General features: G+C 35.6%; 1 protein-coding gene across 10 annotated transcripts in view; it reads right to left on the bottom strand.

The window, feature by feature from the left end:
- LARP1B (La ribonucleoprotein 1B) overlaps positions 1 to 22,929 on the bottom strand; it is a 130,935-nt gene that overhangs the window by 19,971 nt on the left and 88,035 nt on the right. For 5 of the 10 annotated variants that reach the window (XR_014243880.1, XM_082389755.1, XM_082389757.1 and 2 more), the window contains 2 exons: positions 3,898 to 4,124; positions 3,335 to 3,441 (listed from right to left, as the gene is read on the bottom strand). Coding sequence is in view for 9 of the 10 variants with exons in the window: in XM_082389755.1 (XP_082245881.1) it covers positions 3,335 to 3,441; positions 3,898 to 4,124 (334 nt within the window). In the remaining variant the exon portion in view is untranslated. The remainder of the gene's footprint in view (positions 1 to 3,334; positions 3,442 to 3,897; positions 4,125 to 22,929) is intronic. The other 5 variants (XM_082389756.1, XM_082389760.1, XM_082389762.1 and 2 more) reach the window with 3 other exon arrangements.

The following is a 22,929-nucleotide window of genomic DNA, read 5'->3' as shown; positions in this document are numbered from 1 at the left end:
TTCGTTTAGAAAGAATGGAACCCAGGCTTCATCAGGTACATTTTCTGTCAATTAATTTTGTTCCTTCAAATGGCCCATACTTTCTTATTTCTTTGTAAGCCTTGTGATTTTTTCGTTGAACAATGAAGATTTGAATCTTATAATGTGGTAACTCTGGAAATCAAATTCTCCCTCTTCCCCAGGGTTTGCTGTTTTTTTTCAGCTATTGTAGGCTGCTTCTGTGCTGGGATAAGCCTGAGGTAAAAGCTTAAAGTCTCCTTAGGTTTTTTCCCACATCTTTCCTTGGGCATGGGTGGTAATTTTCTAAATTTCCCTCTATTAGTGGTTGTTTTCGAAAAAAAGAAAAAAAAAAAAAAAGGACATTCAGACAGTGGGGATGAAACAATGGTTACTGGACTCTGTGTCTGTACCTTGTTGACCAGAGGCAGTTAGCAGTCAACACAGAACTCCAATATTTGGAGGACAAGGTCCTTATTGCCTACTTTGGATCCAGCAAGCCACACCAGAGGTGTGGGTTGCCATCTTCCCAAATGCCTGTCACAGGGCTGGGGCAGTGGGAGATGGCCGCTACTACACCAAAGGCTGATATCAACGAATATTAACCATTTACCAGACACGCCTTCCCCTGGAAGCTTTAAGTGTTCAGATAGACTGTAGAGTTCCAAAATAGTCAATGCAGACAGTTTCTGCTGATACAGTTGTTGTCTAAGTGGTGAGACAGATTCCTGTTCCTTCCCATTCTGCCATCTTCCTGACATTACTCTCCTTAGTGGTTATTTTTTTTAATGTAATTTTTTTTTTTATTGTATTCTGAGATGTGTCATCATTTAAAAGCCCGCATAACTCAGTTAATCAATTTTTCCAAATGACCAATTCATGATGTTACAAATGCATGCATAGACAAAAAGAGCCATTCAAAGTGGAAGAAGTCCAATGGCTTTTAATGTAACAGAGTATGAAAAATTCACTGAGTAGAAGAAGGTCACTTATATATGGTTTAGATTCTACACTGCAACTAACTTTTAAAAAATTACCACTTGTTCAGCTTTAGTATAATATCAAAGAAGAATACCTACAATTATCTGAAAAGGCTATTAAAATACTCCTCCCTTTCTTGGATTTTATTCCTCTACTTCAACAATAAAAAAACAAATTATAAGATTAAATATAGAAACACATGAGAATCCAGTTATCTAATATAAAGGGAAAACATTAAACAAATATGCAAAACTTTAAAACAATGCCACTCTATTCAGGAATTTTTCTGTTTTGAGAAATATAATTATATTTCATAAAAATATGTCATTTATGTTAATATGTAATACGTTTATTATTGTTATTTTAAATGAATAAATATTTAATTGTTTTCAGTTTTACTTTTAAACTCAATTCAGTTTAATTTTTTACTTTTACATTATATAACTCCCATAAACAAAAGCTCTTTGAAGTCCTCAATAACTAAAAGGATAAAGAGGTCCTTAGACAAAAAGGTTTGAAAACTATTTCACTGAACCATATCACTTTTGATGCTTAAAATTCATTACAAACAGAATGAGCCATGAATCTGAATTCATACCTAGATCCATCATAGAATTCTATGCTCAATGAAAATACCTTTCAAAAGGAAAAAAAAGAAACCTTTTCCTGATAAACAAAAGCTAACAGAATTCATTGCCAATAGACCTGAGCAAGAAGTGTTTAAGAAATGAAGAGCATTGCAAATGGTAAAAATGAGAATACATTTAAAATTCCTTTTTTTCATGTTAATTGTTTTAAAAGATAATTGTCTAAAGAAAACTAATAACAAAATATAGCAGAAAGGACGGTAGGAAAAGGAACTTTACTGCAGTAAGGTTCTTATCCTATATGTGTAATGATATATTACTTGAAAATAGATTATATTTTAAAACGTATATTATAAACCCTAGAAGACCAGTAAAAAATAAGAGATACAATAAGAAGACAATAGTAGGGATAAAATAGAATCATTACAAAAACTAAGCTGATCCAAAAGAAAGTAGGAGAAAAGAGCAAAGAACAGATGAGACAAACAGAATATAAGACACTGCCAGCACTGACATTAATGTAGATGGTCAAAGATATGACTGCTTACAGTGGGGGAGGCAGGGTATGCAGAGGGTACCGGGAACTCTGTGTACCTCCCGCTCAAGTCTGCTGTGTAGCTACAACTCCTCTAAAAGACAAGCTGGCAAACAAAATCCACCCCTCATTATTGTAACTTCATACTTGCCTGTCATCTCTGAATTAAGCTCCAGAAAGGCAGGGACTGTACCTGCCTTGTTCCCTGCTACATATCAGTGCAACATTTTTCACCATTATCTACTGATCTCTAAATATACTGCTCTGATAAAAATAAATAAATAAAAGAAACAAACTCTCAAAATGACTTAGAATACAAAATAACTATTCGTATACAATAGGTGTGCAAGAAGAACATATACACATTTTATCTTTTAAGGAAAATATATCTAATGAGAACAAAATGTAAAAGAAACAAATTAACATCCCTGGAAAGACATACTTGGAGATTTTCAGATCATGATACACTCTCTAGCTTTTCTTTGAAAGAAACTAACTAATCCTTCCCTTAACCAGTCAAAAAACACTTTTTCCTAAAGCTCATTTTCCAATTAGAAAGCTGATCAGATAATTAGTCTGAAAATATCTATACAAACACAAGATAGGTTTTCAAGAAACACAAAGCAATTAGTAAAATCACCTCTGCATCCACTCTACAGGACAAAACATAACCATACTTTTATAATGCACTTAACTGGCATTGTAAAAGGTTTGCTCTGTCATCTCTTTTGAGGTAAATAATAGTCTTTCTTTTTTAAATTAAAAACTAAAAGACAAACCACTTACTGCTAATAACCAGCTAATCTAAATTATTTCCCCCCAAAGGAAAAATTCCAAAATATTAATGTGTTTTATTTCCATATCCTTTATGTAGTTTTGCGTGGATTGTTTAGCACATTAACTCACTAAGAACCTACTATGCTACGAAAAATCTGGAATCTTTCCAAAGATAATAACTTTAATAGACCTAAATATTTTTAATTGAAGAGCACACATTTGTGAAAATTACTTTAAAAGGAAAAAAAAAAACAACAACTGTCCTACTGAATTATTCCTTAATATACTTATTGTAAAACTGTCCCACTTATTTCCCCTTCTTTGGCTTCTTTTTACTATTTTCTTGTTCTATTAATTTGCTAACATATTAATTCTTAAATGTTCCCAAATATCTAATTAGTACTGTTTTCAACAAATTTAAAATCAAGAACAAAGCAATGTTTGACAAATACGGTACCTGACAGAGGATGCTCTTGGCCCGTGATCTCTGGAATCCATTACCCAACCAACATGACACTCGAGAGGGGGATTTGTACTATGTCTTGTTTTTCTCTTTCTTGGACTCTAAGGAAAAAGAAGTCAAACATTGCAATTACCTTCAGTAGTGTGAACCTCACAAGTCAATTAAAAAAACCCTCTGACTGTAAACCAACTCAAACATTTTCATATGGTGGATGACACATTATGAAATCATATGAAGTCACAAAACTCAAATATGTCACATACAAGTTACAAAACTTCACAAGGCCCTTTGCTAGGTTTCAACACAAGGATTCAAAAAAATACAACTTAGAATGATTCCTCATTACACCTTCTGATCGTCTTTAATTAACACTACCCATTGTAAAGAAGTTATTCCTTAACCTGAGAAGACATCGCTATGGTAAAATATCATTTTTTAATGAATTCTTGCAGCCTAAAATATACATTATTTTTATCGTGATAGAAACTAAAAAAGTATCATTTTGTAATGTTGAAGTATACAAATGGCAGGCTTTATATTCCTGGTGTTTTGCGTACCTTTATATCAATGGCTTTGGGTTCTTTAACAACAGGATAAAATCTTGGTGTTTTGTTTGGATCTTGTAATCCAGGTGTTCGAGGTGTTTTGGGTGTCCTTGCAGGATAAATTCTAGTAGATTCTGGAACTGCTGTGGGTAATGAACAGGCCATTGTTGCTGAAGATATTTCTGAAACATCAAACAACTTCTGAGCTAATTCATCAGTCAAATCTGCAAAATAAAAAGCTGTTAAAAGGATTTAGGTGCTAGAAAAATATTTTACTTTGAGAACAAGGATAATTCTGAAATTCTCTATTCTCAGAGGATTTTTTCATCAGAAATATTTCAAATATATAAGAAAGAATTTTAAAAAACCACTTGTTTACATATCACCTACCCTACTAAATTTTAATTTTGCTTTATTTCTGACTTTTTTTTTAAAGAAAAATATGCTAAAGACCACTGTGTAACCTTTCCTAATCCCATTTTGCTTTTCCTCCTCAGAGATAACCAGGCTCTTAAATTTGGTATTTTTATCTGTTATTGTATATATATAATAATATTATTTTGCATAATTAACTTTATATAAGTGGCATCACACTATATTATCATTTTGCAGGCTTTTTCAGTCAGCATTTTGTTTGTGACAATTATTCAGGTCTATTCATATGGCTTTGGATTATTCATTTTCACTGCAGAATATCATGCTGTTATACACATATCAAAATTTATTCATTCTCCTGAAGACATCTGTGTTACTTTCAAAGTTTTGGTATAATCAATAATGCTGCAATGAACATTGTTGAACATGTATCTTTATACAGGTGTGAGCATTTCTCTAGGGTTTATAGCTGAAATGGAAATGCTGAGTCAAATGGCATGTGCATCTTCTGACTTACTAAATACTGATTGTCAACCTGCTTTCTACAGTTGTTTCACCAATTTATACTTCCAGCAGCAGCATGTAAATGTCCCAACGATTTAACATCCTGGTCAAGGCTGGGTTTTGTGTAAACTTTTAAATATTTTTTCCATCTCATGGGATTTAAAAGGTATTTGCATTTCTTTGGTCATTAGAGAAGTTGAGCATATTTTCATATAGTCATCACTCAGTTTTCCCTGTCGTGAGCTTGCCATTTATATCCTTTTGACTATTTTTCTATTGGGTTGTTTTACTTAGTTTATGAAAATCTTAAGATAAAATACTAAGTAAGCAAGCAGATGAATCAAGTAGTATTGTCAAAAATGCAGGCTCTATTTCTATGTGGTTTTTCTTCAGACTTATCAACTTCTTTTGATTCATACAATAACCTTTTGTTCACTTGACAGATATTATTGAGTACCTACTACTATATGCCAAGTACTATTCTAGAGGCAAGTTTGTAAACTCAAAAAGTGAACTTACCACTCTAAGACCTAATCTCTCTGTCTTGACATTTTCCCTCCTAATCCATTTTCTTTACTGTTGCCAGAATGATTATTCTGAGGAGCAAATTAGGTCATTTCACATTTCTACTTAAAAATTTTCAGCATTTCCCTGTTGCCTATAGGAGAAGTATAGGCTTTTTATCACGGCATATAAGACTTTCCTGATTTTGCCTCATCTATTGTCATTCTCCACTTCAACCTTGGTGCCCCAAATAGCAACCTACTTGTTGTTCCTGTTTTCTTGCTTCATATCTTTTCATACGCTTTTTCCTCTAACTAAAAGTCCCTTTCCTTCATCTTTTTACACCCAGTTAGACTCATATCCTTCCTTTAATACCCAGCATAAATGTTACTTTCCCTGGGAATGCATAGCATTCCTTAAACATCTTCTGTCAACAGAATTAATCAATTCTTTATTTGTACCACCTCTGCATTTTATCCATTTATTTTTAGATTTATTAAATTAAAATTTATTTTCTTACATATCATTCCATTAAATGCTAACAGTAAGTCTCAGTGCTTCCCTGAAAGCAAGGGCCAAAATCTAATGTATGTATACCAGGCTGTACAACTGTGACTAGAAAAAAGTATATCCCCACCCAATGACTGATAAACTTAACTGAATTGTGTTAATGCTGTTTTTCTGTATAGCAAAAAGATACACAATATCGGGGGTTAAAAGTAGGAGCATACAATGAAAAATATGGTAAATCCAGTGCCCTTGTAAAAGAAATATTCAAAGATCTAGGAGCAGTAACAACCCAGAAAGTAAGCTTCCTAGCATCTAGATTATGGTCTCTAAATTCAATTTCCCACTGATCCAGTCTCCTTAAAAACAAAAAACAAAAAAAAAAGTCTGAAGCACAAAGTATTACACGAGCCTAGGAAATCTTGAGCCAGAAAGCAATGAAGTTAAAAATGAAAATATTAGCATAGTTCATGAAAACATAGCAGCAAACTTTAGGGGACATCACCAGTGAAAACAATGACTGAACTGGATTAAGCACATCAAATAAATAAACCCCATGAGTTCATAATGATACTTAAAAACTTAATCATATCTCTGAGTTGCTAGGGTACCAACTCATTATTCTGAAAATGATAAATTGAATACAAAGAAATAAACAAGAATTTATCCTTCCTTTCTTGTAAAAATTGAATTCCAGAGTAAACAAAGAGTGGATAAAAAAAAAAATTCTTCCTTATAGAATTCTAGGTTAAGAAATACAGCAGAAATAATAGAATTGGAAGGTTAATATTTTGCAACTCTAATGAAATAGAGGACCAGGGGAATACTCATCAGTAGCTGCTAAAAGCATTTGGTAAAACGTTGAGGAGAGATTTCACGAGCCATGAAAGAAATAACTGATATACTGACTTCATTAAAATGAAAACCTTACGCTTTGCAAACAACACTGTCAAGAGAACGAAAAGACAAGCCACAGAATGGCAGAAAGTATTTGCAAAAGACACATCTGATAAAGGACTATTATCCAAGATATACAAAGAACTTTTAAAACTCATCAATTAAAAAAACAAAACAAAACAAAATCTGATTAGAAAATGGGCCAAAGACCTAACAGACACTTCACCAAAGAAGAAATACAAATGGCAAATAACACATGAAGATAGTCCACATCAGATATCATCAGGGAATTGCAAAGTAAGACAACAATGAGATTCTACTACACACCTATCAGATTGGCCAAAATCCAGGACACTGAAAACACTAATAAATGCTGGCAAGAATGTGGAGTAACAGGAACTCTCATTCATCGGTGGTAGGAATGCAAAATGGTACAGCCACCTTGGAAGACAGTTTGGAAGTTTCTTACAAAACTAAACATACTCTTACCATACAATCTAGCAGTCGCCCTCCTTGGTACTTACCCAAAGGAGCTGAAAACTTATGTCCACACAAAAACCTGCTCATGGATGTTTAAAGCAGCTTTATTCATAATTGCCAAAACTTGGAAGCTAGCAGGATACCCTTCAGTAGGTGAATGGATAAATAAACTGTCACATACCCAGATGATGGAACATTATTCAGTGGTAAAAAGAAACGAGCTATCAAACCATGAAAAGACATGAAGGAACCTTAAATGCCTATTACTAAGTGAAGGGATCCAATCTGAAAAGGCTACACACTGGGTGATTCCAACTATTCGACATTCTGGAAAAGGAAAACTATGGAGATGATAAAAAGACCAGTTGTTTCTAGGGGTTGAGGGGAGGGAGAGATGAACAGGTGGAACACAGAGGATTTTTAGGGCTGTGAAAATACTATGTTTGATACTATAATGATGGCTACATCTCATTATACATTTATCCAAACCCGTAGAATGTACACCAGGAGTAAATGCTAATGGAACTATGGACTTTTGGTGACTACAATGTGTCAATGTAGGCTCATCAATTGGAACAAATGTACCACTCTGATGTGGGATGTTGCTATAAAGAGGCAACATCTTGCACCAGATGGGTGATGGCTATGCAAATTGGGATCAGGGAGTAAATGGGAAATCTCTGTACCTTCCTCTTAATTTTGCTATGAGCCCAAAACTGCTCTAGAAAAAAAGCCTTTAAAAAAAAAAAAGGTAAAGGGAAACTTTATGATGAATGGATCAGACTGATAGCATCTAAACCCAATGACCAGTCATAACATCACTAAAAGTGAGCCTGAAAGACATCATATGATGCAATGGGAAGTAAACAACTCCTCCTAAGAAATAGTCTTGCCATCAGAAATATAAAAGTCCTGAATGTACTAACTGTTCTATATCTAAATACCAGTTCACAGGAAACAGAGGAGATAAAGGGACATATGATATGAAGATACAATCAGATAAATCTGGATCATAAGAAATTGCATGACAAAGTAATCACTTTCTTCAACAAATCACTGGCGTGGAAAAACAAGAGAAGAGGAATGATTATAGATTAAAAGTGACTTAATGGTCTTATCAATCAAATGCAATGTGTGCATCTTGCTTGGTCCTGATTCAAACAACAAATTAGGAAAAGATGTATTTCAGACAATCAGGAACAACAAACAAAAACTGGGTAGTAGATGATATTAAGGAATTATTGCTAATTTTATGTGAAATAATGGTACCATGAAAATTAATATATATATATATATAAATTTGCAATATACAATGAAATATTTACAGAATAAATAATACGGTGTTTGAGATTTGATATGCAATACCAGAAACAGATGAGGAACAAGATACAGATGAAAAAAGAATGTCAAACTATTAACAATTGTTGAAATTAGGTGAGATGGGTACATGGGGGTTCATTAGACAGTTTTCTCTGCTTTTATTTTTATGTGAACATTTCCATATTAAAAAGTTATGTTTTATTTCAGTTTTATATTTATTTTATTCCTGGTTTAATTCAGTGTGAATTTTACCCACCAAGAAGAGTCCAGATATACCAATTTTGTGAAGACTAAGATCTATAGAGTACTTTTGTTATCTCAAAAGAAACATTTTACAAAATTTGTATAGCGTACCATATACCAATTTATATTTTGACAGGGACTTCCCTGGTGGTCCAGTGGGTAAGACTCTGTGCTCCCAATGCAGGGGGCTCTTGTTCAATCCCTGGTCAGGGAACTAGATCCCGCATGCATGCCACAACTAAGAAGCCCGCGTGCCGCAACTAAGATCTGGCACAGCCAAAATAACTAACTAACTAAATAAATATTAAAAAATGATAATATTTTGACAAAAAATTATCAAAAATAGTTAACACAATTGCAAGTACATAAAATATAGTAGATGTAAAAATTAAATTACTAGAAATATAGGTAGTTAGGAAATAAGAATACATTAAAAAAAATTTTTTTTTGGTTGCATTGGGTCTTAGTTGCAGCAGGTGGGCTCCTTAGTTGCGGCAGGTGGGCTCCTTAGTTGTGGCATGTGAACACTTAGTTGTGGCATGTGAGCTCTTAGTTGCGGCATGAATGTGGGATCTAGTTACCAGATCAGGGATGGAAACTGGGCTCCCTGCATTGGGAGCACAGAGGCTTAACCACTGCGCCACCAGGGAAGTCCCTAAAGTTGTTTTTTATCAAATATAAGCCTGGGATGATACATGAATATCATCTAGATATTATAACTTCTTTTTATCAAAATCATGGGCCATCTCTTGTACATGAATGTTCAAAATAGCATTTTTCATAACAGCCAAAACCAAAACCAAAAAATCCAAATATCCATCAACTTCCAAATGGATAAACAAAATGAAGTATGTCCATGCTATAGAACACTACCTCACAAAAAGGATGAAGTACAAATATAAGCAACAACATGGATTAATCTCAAAAATGTTATATTAATTGAAAGAAGCCAGACACATTGACTACATATCATATGATCCCATTTACATGAAATTTCTAGGAAGTGTAAAAACATGCAGACAGAAAGCAGGTCACTGGTTACCTCAGACTGAAACTGAGTGCTGAAACTGACTGCAAATGATCGTGGGGGAACTTTTATCATGATGGAATTTAAAAACTGAATTGTGGCACTGGTGTACAACTATACAAATTTACTGAAATTAATCAAACTATACACTTAAAGTGAGTTAATTTTATGTAAATTATACCTCAAGAAAGCTTTAAACCACAAAAGACCAGGCCATCTGCTCTTCAGGGAACCTCAATTGTGATTGACTACCATACTACCATACAGTTTCTGCTAAAAGTTTATCAGAGAAGACTGATATTTCAGAGGATTAGGCTAAAGCACTGATTTTCAAAGTGTAGTCCCAACCAGTGGTATCAGGATAATCTGGGAACTTGTTAAAAATGCATATTCTCAGGTCTTACCTCAACTTACTAAATCAAGAAACTCTGGGGACAGAGTTCCTTGATTTAACAAGCTTTCCAGGTGAATCTGATACTTGCCAAAGTTTAAGAACCACCGGACTGAGGGGGCTGTGCTAACTATTTTGCCACTTAAGATTTTCCAAATTTTATTGCCACCAAATCATTGCACACCTGCATACCTGGACCATATGAACCTTATCCACATTCCCCATTGTCTTTATAGACAGGAATTGCCTTTATAAAAACAGAACTTAATATTATGCTGTTGGTGTTCACTGAAGGCTGATAATAAAAAATGCTACACGAGGACTGACATTCTATTTTTTTAATGTGAATAAAATGTCACTGAAGCAGGACTCAGCAAATTTTTTTCTGTAAATGCCAGATAGTAATTTTTTTTCACTTTTCGGGTCATAAAGTCTCTGTTAAAACTACTCAACCCTGCCATTGTAGCACAGCTATAGACTATATGTAAATGAATGGTATGGCCAGATTAGACCATGTCAGGCCAGTTTCGGCCTATGGGTAATAAATTTGCCAACCACTGAAACTGGATTTACACTTTGCCTGCAAAAAGTCATTATAACTATATTTCATGTATTCGATAAGGTAGAGGAAAGTATGAACACATCAAAAAGAGATACAGACAATAAAAAAAAGAATCCAATCCAACTTCAGGAGAAGAAAAATACAACAGCTGAGATTTTTCAAAAATACACCAGATGGGTTTAAAAATAGATTAGACACTGCAGAATAAAAGATTAATTAACCTGAAAGCATAGGATTAGAAATTGCCCAAAACAAAACACAGAGGAAAAAAAAGACTGAAGAAAAAGAAGAGGGCATTATTGAGCTATGTGACTTCAAGTAGCTTAATATACATGTAACTGGAATCTGAAAGGAAAGATTTAAAAGTACATTAAAAATTATTAATTTAAAAAATTTTAAATGTTAATTTAAAATATGGCTAAAAATTTTTCCAAATTTGGTTAAAAATATGTAAACACATAGATAAAAAATTCAATAAGCCTGGAAGAAAATCACATCAAGACAATCACAATTAAACTTCTTCCAACAGGTGATAAGGAGAAATAGTAAAAGCAGCCAGAATCAATAGCATTTATCCAATCTGAACGACAGAGCAAAACACAATTGGAAGAAACTAATCAAGCCTTAGGAACCTGTGGAACAACAATACGTCCTTGAGAGGAGAGAAAATGCAGAACCAAAAAAATTTTTTAAGAAATAATAGTTTAAAACTTCCCTAGTTTGGGGCTTCCCTGGTGGCGCAGTGGTTGAGAGTCTGCCTGCCAATGCAGGGGACACGGGTTCGAGCCCTGGTCTGGGAAGATCCCACATGCCGCGGAGCAACTGGGCCCGTGAGCCACAATTGCTGAGCCTGTGCGTCTGGAGCCTGTGTTCCGTAACAAGAGAGACCGTGATAGTGAGAGGCCCACGCACCGCGATGAAGAGTGGCCCCCACTTGCCGCAACTAGAGAAAGCCCTCGCACAGAAACAAAGACCCAACACAGCCATAAATAAAAAGCCCTCGCACAGAAACGAAGACCCAACACAGCCATAAATAAATAAATAAAATTAAAAAAAAAACAAAACAAAAAAAAAAAACTTCCCTAGTTTGGCTAAAGGCATGAACCTACACATTCAAGAAACAGAGAGAACCCCATCAAGGATTAATCCAGAGAAATCCATGGTCAGACACATCACACTCTAATTGCTAAAAACTTAAGACGAATAAAAATTCTTGAAAGTAGCTAGAGAAAAAGAACTCAATACAAGTAAGGGAACAATCTGAATTACTACAATATTTTTAAATCAGAAACTATGGAGGACAGAAAGAAGGGGCCTGACAGTTTTAAGTGCTGAAAGAAAAGAACTGTCATTCCAGAATTCTATATCCAAGGAAACATCCTTTGGGAATGAAGGTGAAATAAACACATCATCATCAGATGAAGGAAAACTAAGGTAAATAAATCATAGTCAGCAGAATTTCTCTCAAAGAATTGCTAAAGAAAGTACTTCAAACAGAAGAAAAGGATATCAGAAAGAAACTTGGAACATCATAAATACAGGAAGAGCAAGAGAATGGTAAAAGTATAATATAGATAATAGACTATTATCCTTTTAAGTTCTTTAAAACATACTTGATAGTTAAAAGTAAAAAATATAACACATAAGATTTTCAATTTATTTTCAAGACTATAACACAAAGAAACTTATATGGAAGTAAAATTTCTACATTCCTATTGAAGTAGTAAAATATTGATTCTAAATAAAATGAAAAGTTAAGTGTATCTAGAGCAACCTAATACCTAGAGGAACTACTAAAAAGATAATTACACAAAAAAGGCATATATGGCCAAACTCACCCTAGATAAATTAAAATGTAATTTAAAAAATTACATATACAGTTTTCCCTTGAACAACATGGGGTTAAATTTCACAGGTCAGTTTATAAGCAGATATTTTTTTCAATAAATATAGGACATGTATTTTCATTTTAAAGATCTTTAAATTAACTAAGTGTGGGAAAAGTTTGTGTTCAATTAGAGATCACAATATGTAGAATCAAAAGAACTAGGGTTTGAGTCCTGATTCTATTCAAACTGTTTCAGCTTCTTATCCTTGGGTGAGTCATTTATCAATTCCTTTGTTTTTGAGGGAGAGATAGCAGTACGTGTATTTTTGACTATGTTGGGGGGTCAGCACCCATAACCCCCTAGATGTTCAAGGGTCAACTGTAACCCAAACAGGGCAGAGAAAGGGAAACAAAGAAACAAAATCTAAATCCAAACATAGCAATAATTACATTAAATGTAAACAATCTAAACATACCAATTAAAAGACAGATTGTCAGACTGAATTTTAAAAAAAGACCAGTCTATATGCTGTCTATAACAAGCTCACTTCAAATATAATGAAATAAGTAGCTTAAAAATAAAGGGATGAAAAAAGACACACCACATACCATACAAAGAGTAATCAAGAAAAAGCTGGAATGGCTATATCAAAATCAGATAAACTAGATTTCAGAGCAAATAAAATGACCAGGAATAAAGAAGACAGTATAAACTGATATAAAGGTCAACTCCTAAGAAGACACAATAAACCTAAGGGTGTAGTACACCTAGTAAACAGAGCTTCAAAATAAATGAAGAAAAAACTGACAGAAATTAAAGGAAAAACAGACAAATCTGCAATTATAGCTGGAGACGTCAACACTTTTCTCTCACTAATAGAGCTAGTAGCCAAAAAAAAATCAGCAAGGGAACAGAACTTACAAACACCATCAACTAACTGACTCTAATAAGAATTTATAGATCACTCCACTCAAAAACAGCAGAATAAATATTCTTGTCAATGCACATGGAACATTCACTAAGACAGACCATACTGTGTGTCATAAATTAGACCTCGACAAATTTAAAAGAATTGAATCATGCAAAGTATGTTCTCTGACCATAATGGAATGAAACTATGTATCAATAAGACCAATAACAAAAATATAATAGGAAAATTTCCAATCACTTGAAAATTAAACAACATGTTCAAAATATTCATGGATCAAAGAGTAAGTTTCAAGAGGAATTAGAGAACATTTTGAAAAGAATGAAAATTAAAACACAACACACCAAAATCTGTGAAATGAAGTTTAAATAGTGCTTAAAGAAAAGCATATAGGATAAAATGCTTATATTAGAAAAATCTCAAATGACTAATGTAAACTTCCCTCTTAAAAAATAATATATCAGGGGGACTTCCCTGGTGGTCCAGTGGTTACGACGCTGTGCTCCCAGTGTAGGGGGTCCGGGTTTGATCCCTGGTCAGGGAACTATATCCTGCATGCATGCCACAGCTAAAGAGTTCGCATGCCAAACTAAGAAGTCCGCATGCCCCAACTAAGAGTTTGCATGACGCAACTAAGAAGCACACATGCCACAACGAAGATCCCGAGTGACACAACTAGGACCCAGTGCAGCCTAAATAAATACATATTTTTAAAAAAATAACATATCAGGCAGATACCCAAATATTTAGAAATTAAACAAAATCACTTCCAAATAACTGATGGGTCAAAGAAAAATACAAAGAAATTAGAAAATATTTAGAATTGAATAAAAATGAGAAAACAATATATTGAAATTTGTGAGATGCACCTAAAATAGTGCTTAAAAGGAAATTTGTAGCAATATAAATTCTTATAATAGAAAACAAGAAAGTTCTCAAATAAATTATCTAAGCTTCTACCTTATGAAACCAGAAAAGGAGGAGCAAAATAAACCCAAACCAGGAGAAAAAAAAAGGAAAAATAAAAATTAGAGCAGAAAATAATACTACTGGGAGAAATAATAAGGTAGATCAATGAAAACAAATCTTCTTTAGAAAATGTATCAGGGACTTCCTTGGTGGCTCAGTGGTTAAGAATCTGCCTGCCAATGCAGGGGACACGGGTTCGAGCCCTGGTCTGGGACTATCCCACATGCCGCAGAACAACTAAGCCCATGCACCACAACTACTGAGCCTGCACTCTAGAGCCCGCGAGCCACAACTATGAAGCCTGCGTGCCTAAACCCCATGCACAGAAGCCACCGTAATGAGAAGCCCATGCACCGCAACGAAGAGTAGCCCCTGCTCACCGCAACTAGAGCAAGCCCGCGTGCAGCAACGAAGACCCAACACAGCCAAAGATAAAAATAAATAAATAAAATTTTAAAAAGAGAAAATTTATCAAATCGATCAACTGATATAGCTCCAGCCAGACTGATCAGGAAAAAAAAGAAAGGGAGCACAAATTACAAATATCAGGAGTGAAAGAAGAGTTACTGAGATACCTTGTTTTATTGTGCTTTGCTTTATTGCAATTCAAAGACATTGCATTTTTGTTTTTGTTTTTACAAAGAGAAAGGTGTTTTGTTGTTGTTGTTGTTGTTTTTTGGCCACGTGGCATGTGGGATCTTAGTTCCCTGACCAGGGATCAAAACTGTGCCCCCTGCAGTGGAAGCGTGGAATCCTAACCACTAGATCACCAGGGAATTCCCTACAGATTAAAGGTTTATGGCAACTTTACATCCAGCAAATCTATTGGTGCCATTTTCCAACAGCATTTGCTCATTCATGTCTCTGTGTCACATTTTGGTAATTATCACAATATTTCAAACTTCTCCATTATTATATTTGTTACAGTAATCTGTGACCAGTTATCTTTGATGCTACTATTGTAATTATTTGGGGGGTACCATGAACAAAACCCATATAAGACAGTAAACAATTGATAATGTGTATATTCTGACTGCTCCATCAACCAACTGTTCCCTCATCTCTTTCCCTCTCCCTGGGGCTCCCTATTCCCAGAGACACAAAAATATTGAAATTAGGCCAATTAATAATCCACAAAGGCTTCTAAGTGTTCAAGTGAAAGGAAGAGTCACACGTCTCTCACTTTAAATCAAAAGCTAGAAATGATTAAGCTTAGTGAGCAAGGCATGTTGAAAGCGGAGATAAGCCAAAAGCTAGGCCTCTAATGCCAAACAGTTAGTCAAGTTGTGAATGCAAAGGAAAATTTCTTGAAGGAAATTAAAAGTGCTACTCCACTTTAATCGAATGATAAGAAAGTGAAACAGCCTTATGGCTAATATGGAGAAAGTTTTAGTAAGTCTGGATAGATCAAACCAGCCACAACATTCTTTAAGCCAAAAGCTAATCCAGAGCAAGGCCCTAACTCTCCTCAATTCTATGAAGGCTGAGAGAGGTGAGGAAGTTGCAGAAGAAAAGTCTGAAGCTAGCAGAGGTTGGTTCATGAGGTTTAAAGAAAAAAGCCATATCTCATTAACATAAACATGCAAGGTGAAGCAGCAAGTGCTGATGCAGAAGTTGCAGCAAGTTATCCAGGCAATCTAGCTAACATAATGCAGGAACAGCAGATTTTCAAAGTAAATGAAACATTCTTCTGTTGAAAGAAGATACCTATCTAGGACTTTCATAGCTAGAGAGAAATTAATGCCGGGCTTCAAAGCTTCAAAGGACAGGCTGACTGTTGTTAGGGGCTCATGCAGCTGGTGACTTTAAGTTGAAGTCAATGCTCATTTACCATTCTGGAAAACCCTTGGGCCCTTAAGAATGGTGCTAAATTTACTCTACCTGTGGTCTATAAATAGAATAACAAAGCCAGGATGACAGCAAATCTGTTTACAATATGGCTTCCAGGGGGTTTAAGCTCACTGTTGAGATCTATTGCTCAGAAAAAAAGATTCCTTTCAAAATATTATTGCTCACTGACAATGAAACTGGTCACCCAAGAGCTCCGATGGAGATGTATGACGAGGTTAACATTTTCATGCCTACTAACACAAAATCCACTCTGCAGCCCCAGGAACAAGGAGTAATTTCCACTTTCAAGTCTTATTATTTAGGAAATACATTTCGTAAGGCTTATAGCAGCCATAGATGGTGATTCCTCTGATGGATCTGTGCAAAGTAATTGAAAGCCTTCTGGAAAGGATTCGTCATTCTAGATGCCATTAAGAACATTTGTGACTCGTGGGAAGAGGTCAAAATATCAACATTAATAGGAGTTTGAAAGAAGTTGATCCCAGCATTCATGGATGACGCTGAGGGGTTCAAGACTTCAGTGGAGAAAGAAACTGCAGATGTTGTGGGAAGAGCAAGAGAACTAGAATTAGAAGTGGAGCCTGAAGATGTGACTGAATTGCTGTAATCTCATGATAAAACTTAAATGGATGAGGAGTTCCTTCTTATGGATGAGCAAAGAAAGTGGTTTCTTAAGATGGGATCTACTTACTCCTGGTGAAGACACTGTGAAGACTGTTGAAATGACAACAAAGGATTTCGAATACTATATAAACTTAAGTTGATAAAGCAGTAGCAGGGTTTGAGAGGACTGACTCCAATTTTGAAAGAAGATCCACTGTGGCTAAAATGCTATCAAACAGCGTTGAATGCTACAGAGAAACTGTTCGTGAAAGGAAGAGTCAATCAATTTGGTAAACTTCATTGTTCCCTATTTTAAGAAATGGCCACAGCCACCCCAACCTTCAGCCACCACATCCCCGATCAGTCAGCAGCCATCAACACTGAGGCAAGGCCCTCCACCAGCAAAAGGATTACAACTTGCTGAAGGCTCAGATGATGGTTAGCATTTTTTAGCAATAAAGTACTTTTAAATTAAAGTATGTACATTTTTCTTTTAGCCATAATGCTATTGCACACTCAGTAGACCACAGTATAGTGTAAACATACTGTATACAGACTGGGAAACCAAAAAATTCATAGGACTTGCTTTATTGTGATATTTACTTTATTACGGTGGTCTGAAACCAAATCCACATCTCTGAGTTATGCCTGTATCTCTATAGACTCCATAAACATTAAAAGGATAAAAAGGGAATATTACCAAAAACACCCATGAAATGGACAACCTCTTTATAAACAAACTATAAAAGCTCACTCAAGAAAACCTAGATTACCTAAATAGTCCTATATCTCTTTAAAAAATTAATTTGTTGTTAAAAACATTCCAACAATCCCAGGCCAGATGACTTCATTGGCAAATTCTACCACTCCTATAAGGAATCAGTAATAACAATTGTATACAAACTATTCCAAAATATAGAAGAGGAAGGAATGCTTACCAACTCATTTATGAGGGCAGCATTCCCTGATACCAAAACCAGACAAAGATAATCCAAGAAAATAAAAATACAAACCGATATTCCTCATTCCTCTAAAAAAAAAAAGCAAACTGAATCTAGTAATGTATAAAAAGGATAATATGTCACAGTCAAATGAGGTTATCCTGGGACTCTTAGACTAGCTCAACATTTGAAGACAAATCAATGTAATTTACAACATAAATAAACCAAATAAGACAAACCATATAATCATTTCAAAAGACCCAGAAAAAAAGACAGAACAAAAAATCAGCATCCATTCATGATTAAAATCTCTCAGCACACTAGAAATAAAAGGGAACTTCCTCAACCTAATAAAGGGCATCTATGGAAAACCTACAACTAATATCATACCTAATGGTGAAAGACTGAATGCTTTCCTCCTAAAATCAGAAACAATGCAAGGATGTCTTATCTTATAACTTCTATTCAACATCATGTTGGAGGTGCCAACTGAGGCAATAGGGAAGAAAATAAATGAAAGCATAGATAAATAAGAAATAGAACTACATCTATTCATAGACAACATGATTATCTGTGTAGAAATACATCAATATAGAATATATCAAAGAATCTATAGAAAAACTACTAGGCCTACTACTAGTAAGTTTATCAATATCACAGGATACAAAGTTGTATTAGTCAGGATTCTCCAGAGTAAAAGAACCAATAGGATAGAAAAGGAGATTTAATATGAGGAATTGGCTTACAAGGTTATGGAGGATGAGAAGTCCCATGATCTGCCATCTATAAGCTGGAGACTTAGGAAAGCCAGTGGTGTAATTCAGCCTGAGTCCAAAGGCCTGAGACCTAGGGGAGTCGATGATATAAATACCAGTCTGAGATGAGATGAGATGTCTCAGCTCAAACAATGAGACAGCAGAAAAGGAGCAAATTCCTCCTTCCTCCACTTTTTTGTTTTATTCAGGCCCTCAGTGGACTGGATGATGTCCACCCACACTGGGGATGGCAAACTACTTTACCACGCTGACCAATTCAGATACCAATCTCATGCAGAAATAGCCTCACAGAGAAACCCAGAAGTACTGTTTAACCAGACATCTGGACATCCTCTGATCCAGTTAAGTTGACACATAAAATTAACATCACAAAGGATCATATAAAAAATTCAATCCTATTTCTACATACTAGCAATAAACAATGGATCATAAAAATTTTAAAGCACCATTTACAGCAGCACCAAAATCATAATATACTTAGGAACATAGCCAACAAAATGTGTACAAAACACACCAAAAACTATAAAACACTGAAGGACAAAAAAATACTTAACTGGAGAAGTATGCAATATTCATGGATTGGAAGATTCTATTCCATTAAGATGTTAATTCTTCCTAAACTAATCTGAAGATTCAATGCAGTTCCAATCAAAACACCAGTTGGAGTTTTTATAGACACCAATAAGCTATTTTTATAATTTTATGAAAAGGCAAATAAACTAGAATAGACAAGACATTTTTTTAAAAGAAGAGAAAAGGTGGAGGACGTATACTGATTTTAAGATTATAGTTATCAAGTTGTGCTAGTGGCAAAGGGATAAACACAGAGACAATATGAACAGAATATAGAGTCCAAAATCTATACACATATAGTTAATTGGTTTTTGTCAAAGATCAAAAGTCAGTTCAATGGAGAAAGAATAAACTTTCCAACAAATGGTGCTGAAATCACTGGATATCCATATCCATACTTATATCATACACCAAAAAGAAAAAAAAGAAAACAAACAACAATTAACTCAAAATTGAATAGAGACCTGAATTATGTAAAAGCTAAAAATATAAAGCCTCTAACAGAAAATCTTTGTGGCCAATAGTTCCTGTTACATATACGTAAATGCCACATAAGAAGTTAAAACCTACTTATATAAAATTAGACAACCAGGGGACTTCCCTGGTGGTCCAGTGGTTAAGAATCCGTCTTGCAATGCAGGGGACCCGGGTTTGATCCCTGGTTGGGCAGCTAAGATCCCACATGCTGCGGGACAACTAAGCCTATGCGCCACAACTACTGAGCCCACATACCACGACTAGAGAGCCCATGTGCTGCAACTACAGAGCCCATGTGCTCTGGAGCCTGTGCACCACAACTAGAGAGCCAGAGCACTGGAACTAATGAGCGTGTGCACTCTGGAGCCCATGTGTCACAACAAGAGAGAAAGCCCGCACACCGCAACAAGGAGCCTGCACACTGCAATGAAAGATCCCATGTGCCGCAACTAAGACCCAACACAGCTGATAAATAAATAAACAAACAAGCAAACAAATAAATAAAATTAGACAACTGGCTACAAGTCTCCCCCTAAATGTCAGGTCCAGACTGATTTTCAGGCTTATTCTCCTGAATTCCTCAGGGAATGAGATCTATTTTGTCTATTAAAGTTTGGGCTGTCACTCATCCTACTTCTAATTGGGTCTGTTGCACCAAAATGGAAGACCAAGGGATTGAGATCTTATTCAGACAAGACTCAGATCCAGGACTTGGAACAGGGGAGTATTACCAACTCGGTGTCCATTCCCCAAATCAAGGCAGGACTACACCCTATTTCAGGAGGAAGTAGCTAGAGTGGTCGTCACCTCATTCCCTGAAAGATGTGAGGAAGGTTGAAACAGGAGTGGGGATTGAAACCGAGTCCCCTAAAACCAAGTTCCTCTGCCAAGTTTATGATTAAGCTCTCTGTCCAAAATGTTATTCCCTTTCTTGTCCAACACGCTTTCTCAAGATTGAAGAGTAGCAAACAAAAGGGGGGACTGAAATTGGGCAGGACCATATGGGGCCCTCCCAGGTACAAATTCTTTGTGTCCCCCATTTCTTGTATATAGGGAATAGGCTTCATTCAGCCTCCTAGACCCTCCCAGAGTTCCAAAGTGCAGATTCAAGCAGCTGCTAATCAAGGAAGTGAGGGAATGCAGAAACAAAGGAGGAGCATCAAGAAACAATAGTGCAGAATGGGGCAAGGTCCTGGTTTCTCCTTAAAGAAACTACATAACAATATATCGGGACTTCCCTGGTGGTGCAGTGGTTAAGAATCCACCTGCAAATGCAGGGGACACGGGTCCAAGCCCTGTTCCAGGAAGATCCCATGTGCCGGGGAGCAACTAAGCCCCTGAGCCACAACAACTGAGCCTGCACTCTAGAGCCTGTGAGCCACAACTACTGAGCCCACGTGCCTAGAGCCCGTGCTCCACAATAGGAGAAGCCACCACAATGAGAAGCCTGCGCAACGCAAAGAAGAGTAGCCCCCACTCACCACAACTAGAGAAAGCCCACATGTAGCAACGAAGACCCAGCGCAGCCAAAAATAAAAACTAACTAAATAAATAAAATGTGTATTTCAATGTAAGCACACTTTAAAAAACAAAACAAAACAAAACAATATATTGTTGAGTTCTTCTACAGGAACTAAGGTCCCACCCAGGTGGAAGACGGTAACTTCAGGCTCAGCACAAGAGTCCTAGAACACTGCCCCGTTACCTCACCACCAACCAGTCAGAAGAAAGTCACAAACCCAGCAGCTCTCACTCCAAATTCTGCCTATAAAAACTTTTCCCTGAAAACCATAAGGAAGTTTGGGCTTTTGAGCACAAGCCGCAGTTCTCCTTGCATGGCCCTGCAATAAACCTTTCTCTGCTCAAAAACAAAAGAAAAAGAAAATCTTTGGATTTTGGATTAAGCAGAGATTTCTTACCTAGACACCAAAAGCATAATCCACAAAAATTTTTTTAAATTGCACATCATTAAAAATAAGAAGTTCACATCAGTATCCCGCAAGTCATGCAGCATGGAAAAAAAAAAAAAAGTTCTACTCTTCAAAAGGCACTCTTTTTTTTTTGGCCACGCCATGTGGCTTGCAGGATCTCAGTTTCCCAACCAGGGACTGAACCCAGGCAACGGCAGTGAAAGCACTGCATCCTAACTACTAGACCACCAGGGAACTCCCAAAAGGCCCTCTTAAGAAAATGAAAAGATAATCTCTAGATTGGGAGAAGATATGTGCAAATTACATATGTAATAAAGACTTGAACTAGAATAAATAGCTCTCAAAGGTCAGTAAGAAAACTCAAAAAAAAAGTCAAAATATTTGAGCAGTCACTTCACCAAAGATATACTGATGGCAAATAACCACATGAAAAGATGCTCAGCATATTTAGTCACAATGAGATACTAATACATACCTATTAGAATAGCAAAATTTTTTTAAAACTTACAATACCAAGTGCTCCTGAGGACGTGGAGCTACTGGAACCCTCATACATTGCTGGCGGGAATGCAAAATGACACAGGAAACAGCCACTTTGGAAAACCATTAGAAAGTTTCTTATAAAGTTAAACATACACTTACCACATGACCCAGCAATCCCACTAAGTATTTACCCAAGTGAAATGAAGACTTATAGTCTCATCAAAACCTATAAGCAAATATTTATAGCATCTTTATTCATAATCACCAAAAACTAAAAACAACCCACATGTTCTTCAACTAATGCTTACATCCATGTAACAGAATATTACTTATCAGTAAAAAGGAACAAATAACACACAAAAATATGGATGAATCTCAAATGCATTACACTAAATGAAAGAAGTCAGACTCAAAGGGCTACACTCTATACAATTCCATTCATATGATATTCTGGTAAAGGCAAAATTATAGGAGTAGAAAATAGAAGACAGGCTGCCAAAGGCTAGGCACGGGGTTGACGACAAACAAGCATGGGAGAATTTGTGGGGCGTAATGGAACTGTGCTATAATTTGAGTAGGTGGCAATTACATGACTGCATCTGTCAAAATTCCCAAAACTGTATATCCAAAAAGTGTGAAATTTACTGAATATAAATTATATTTTATTTTTTTTTAAAGAAAATAAAGAAAGAAGATAACTCTGGATCCTTGTAAGGTGGAATGAAAGGAAAGAGACAGATTAGGAGTTATTATAATTAACCAATGGTAAAATGATGGTGGCTTTTGCCAGGGTGATAGAAGTAGAGAAGGGGAGAAGTAGTTAGGTTCTGGATATATTTTAAAGGGTAATTGATATAAAGGAATAAGAAGGAA

This window comes from Balaenoptera borealis, assembly GCF_965194805.1.
Source record: "Balaenoptera borealis genome assembly, chromosome: 4".
NCBI lineage: Eukaryota > Metazoa > Chordata > Mammalia > Artiodactyla > Balaenopteridae > Balaenoptera > Balaenoptera borealis.
This window is presented reverse-complemented; position numbering and strand designations above follow the sequence as displayed.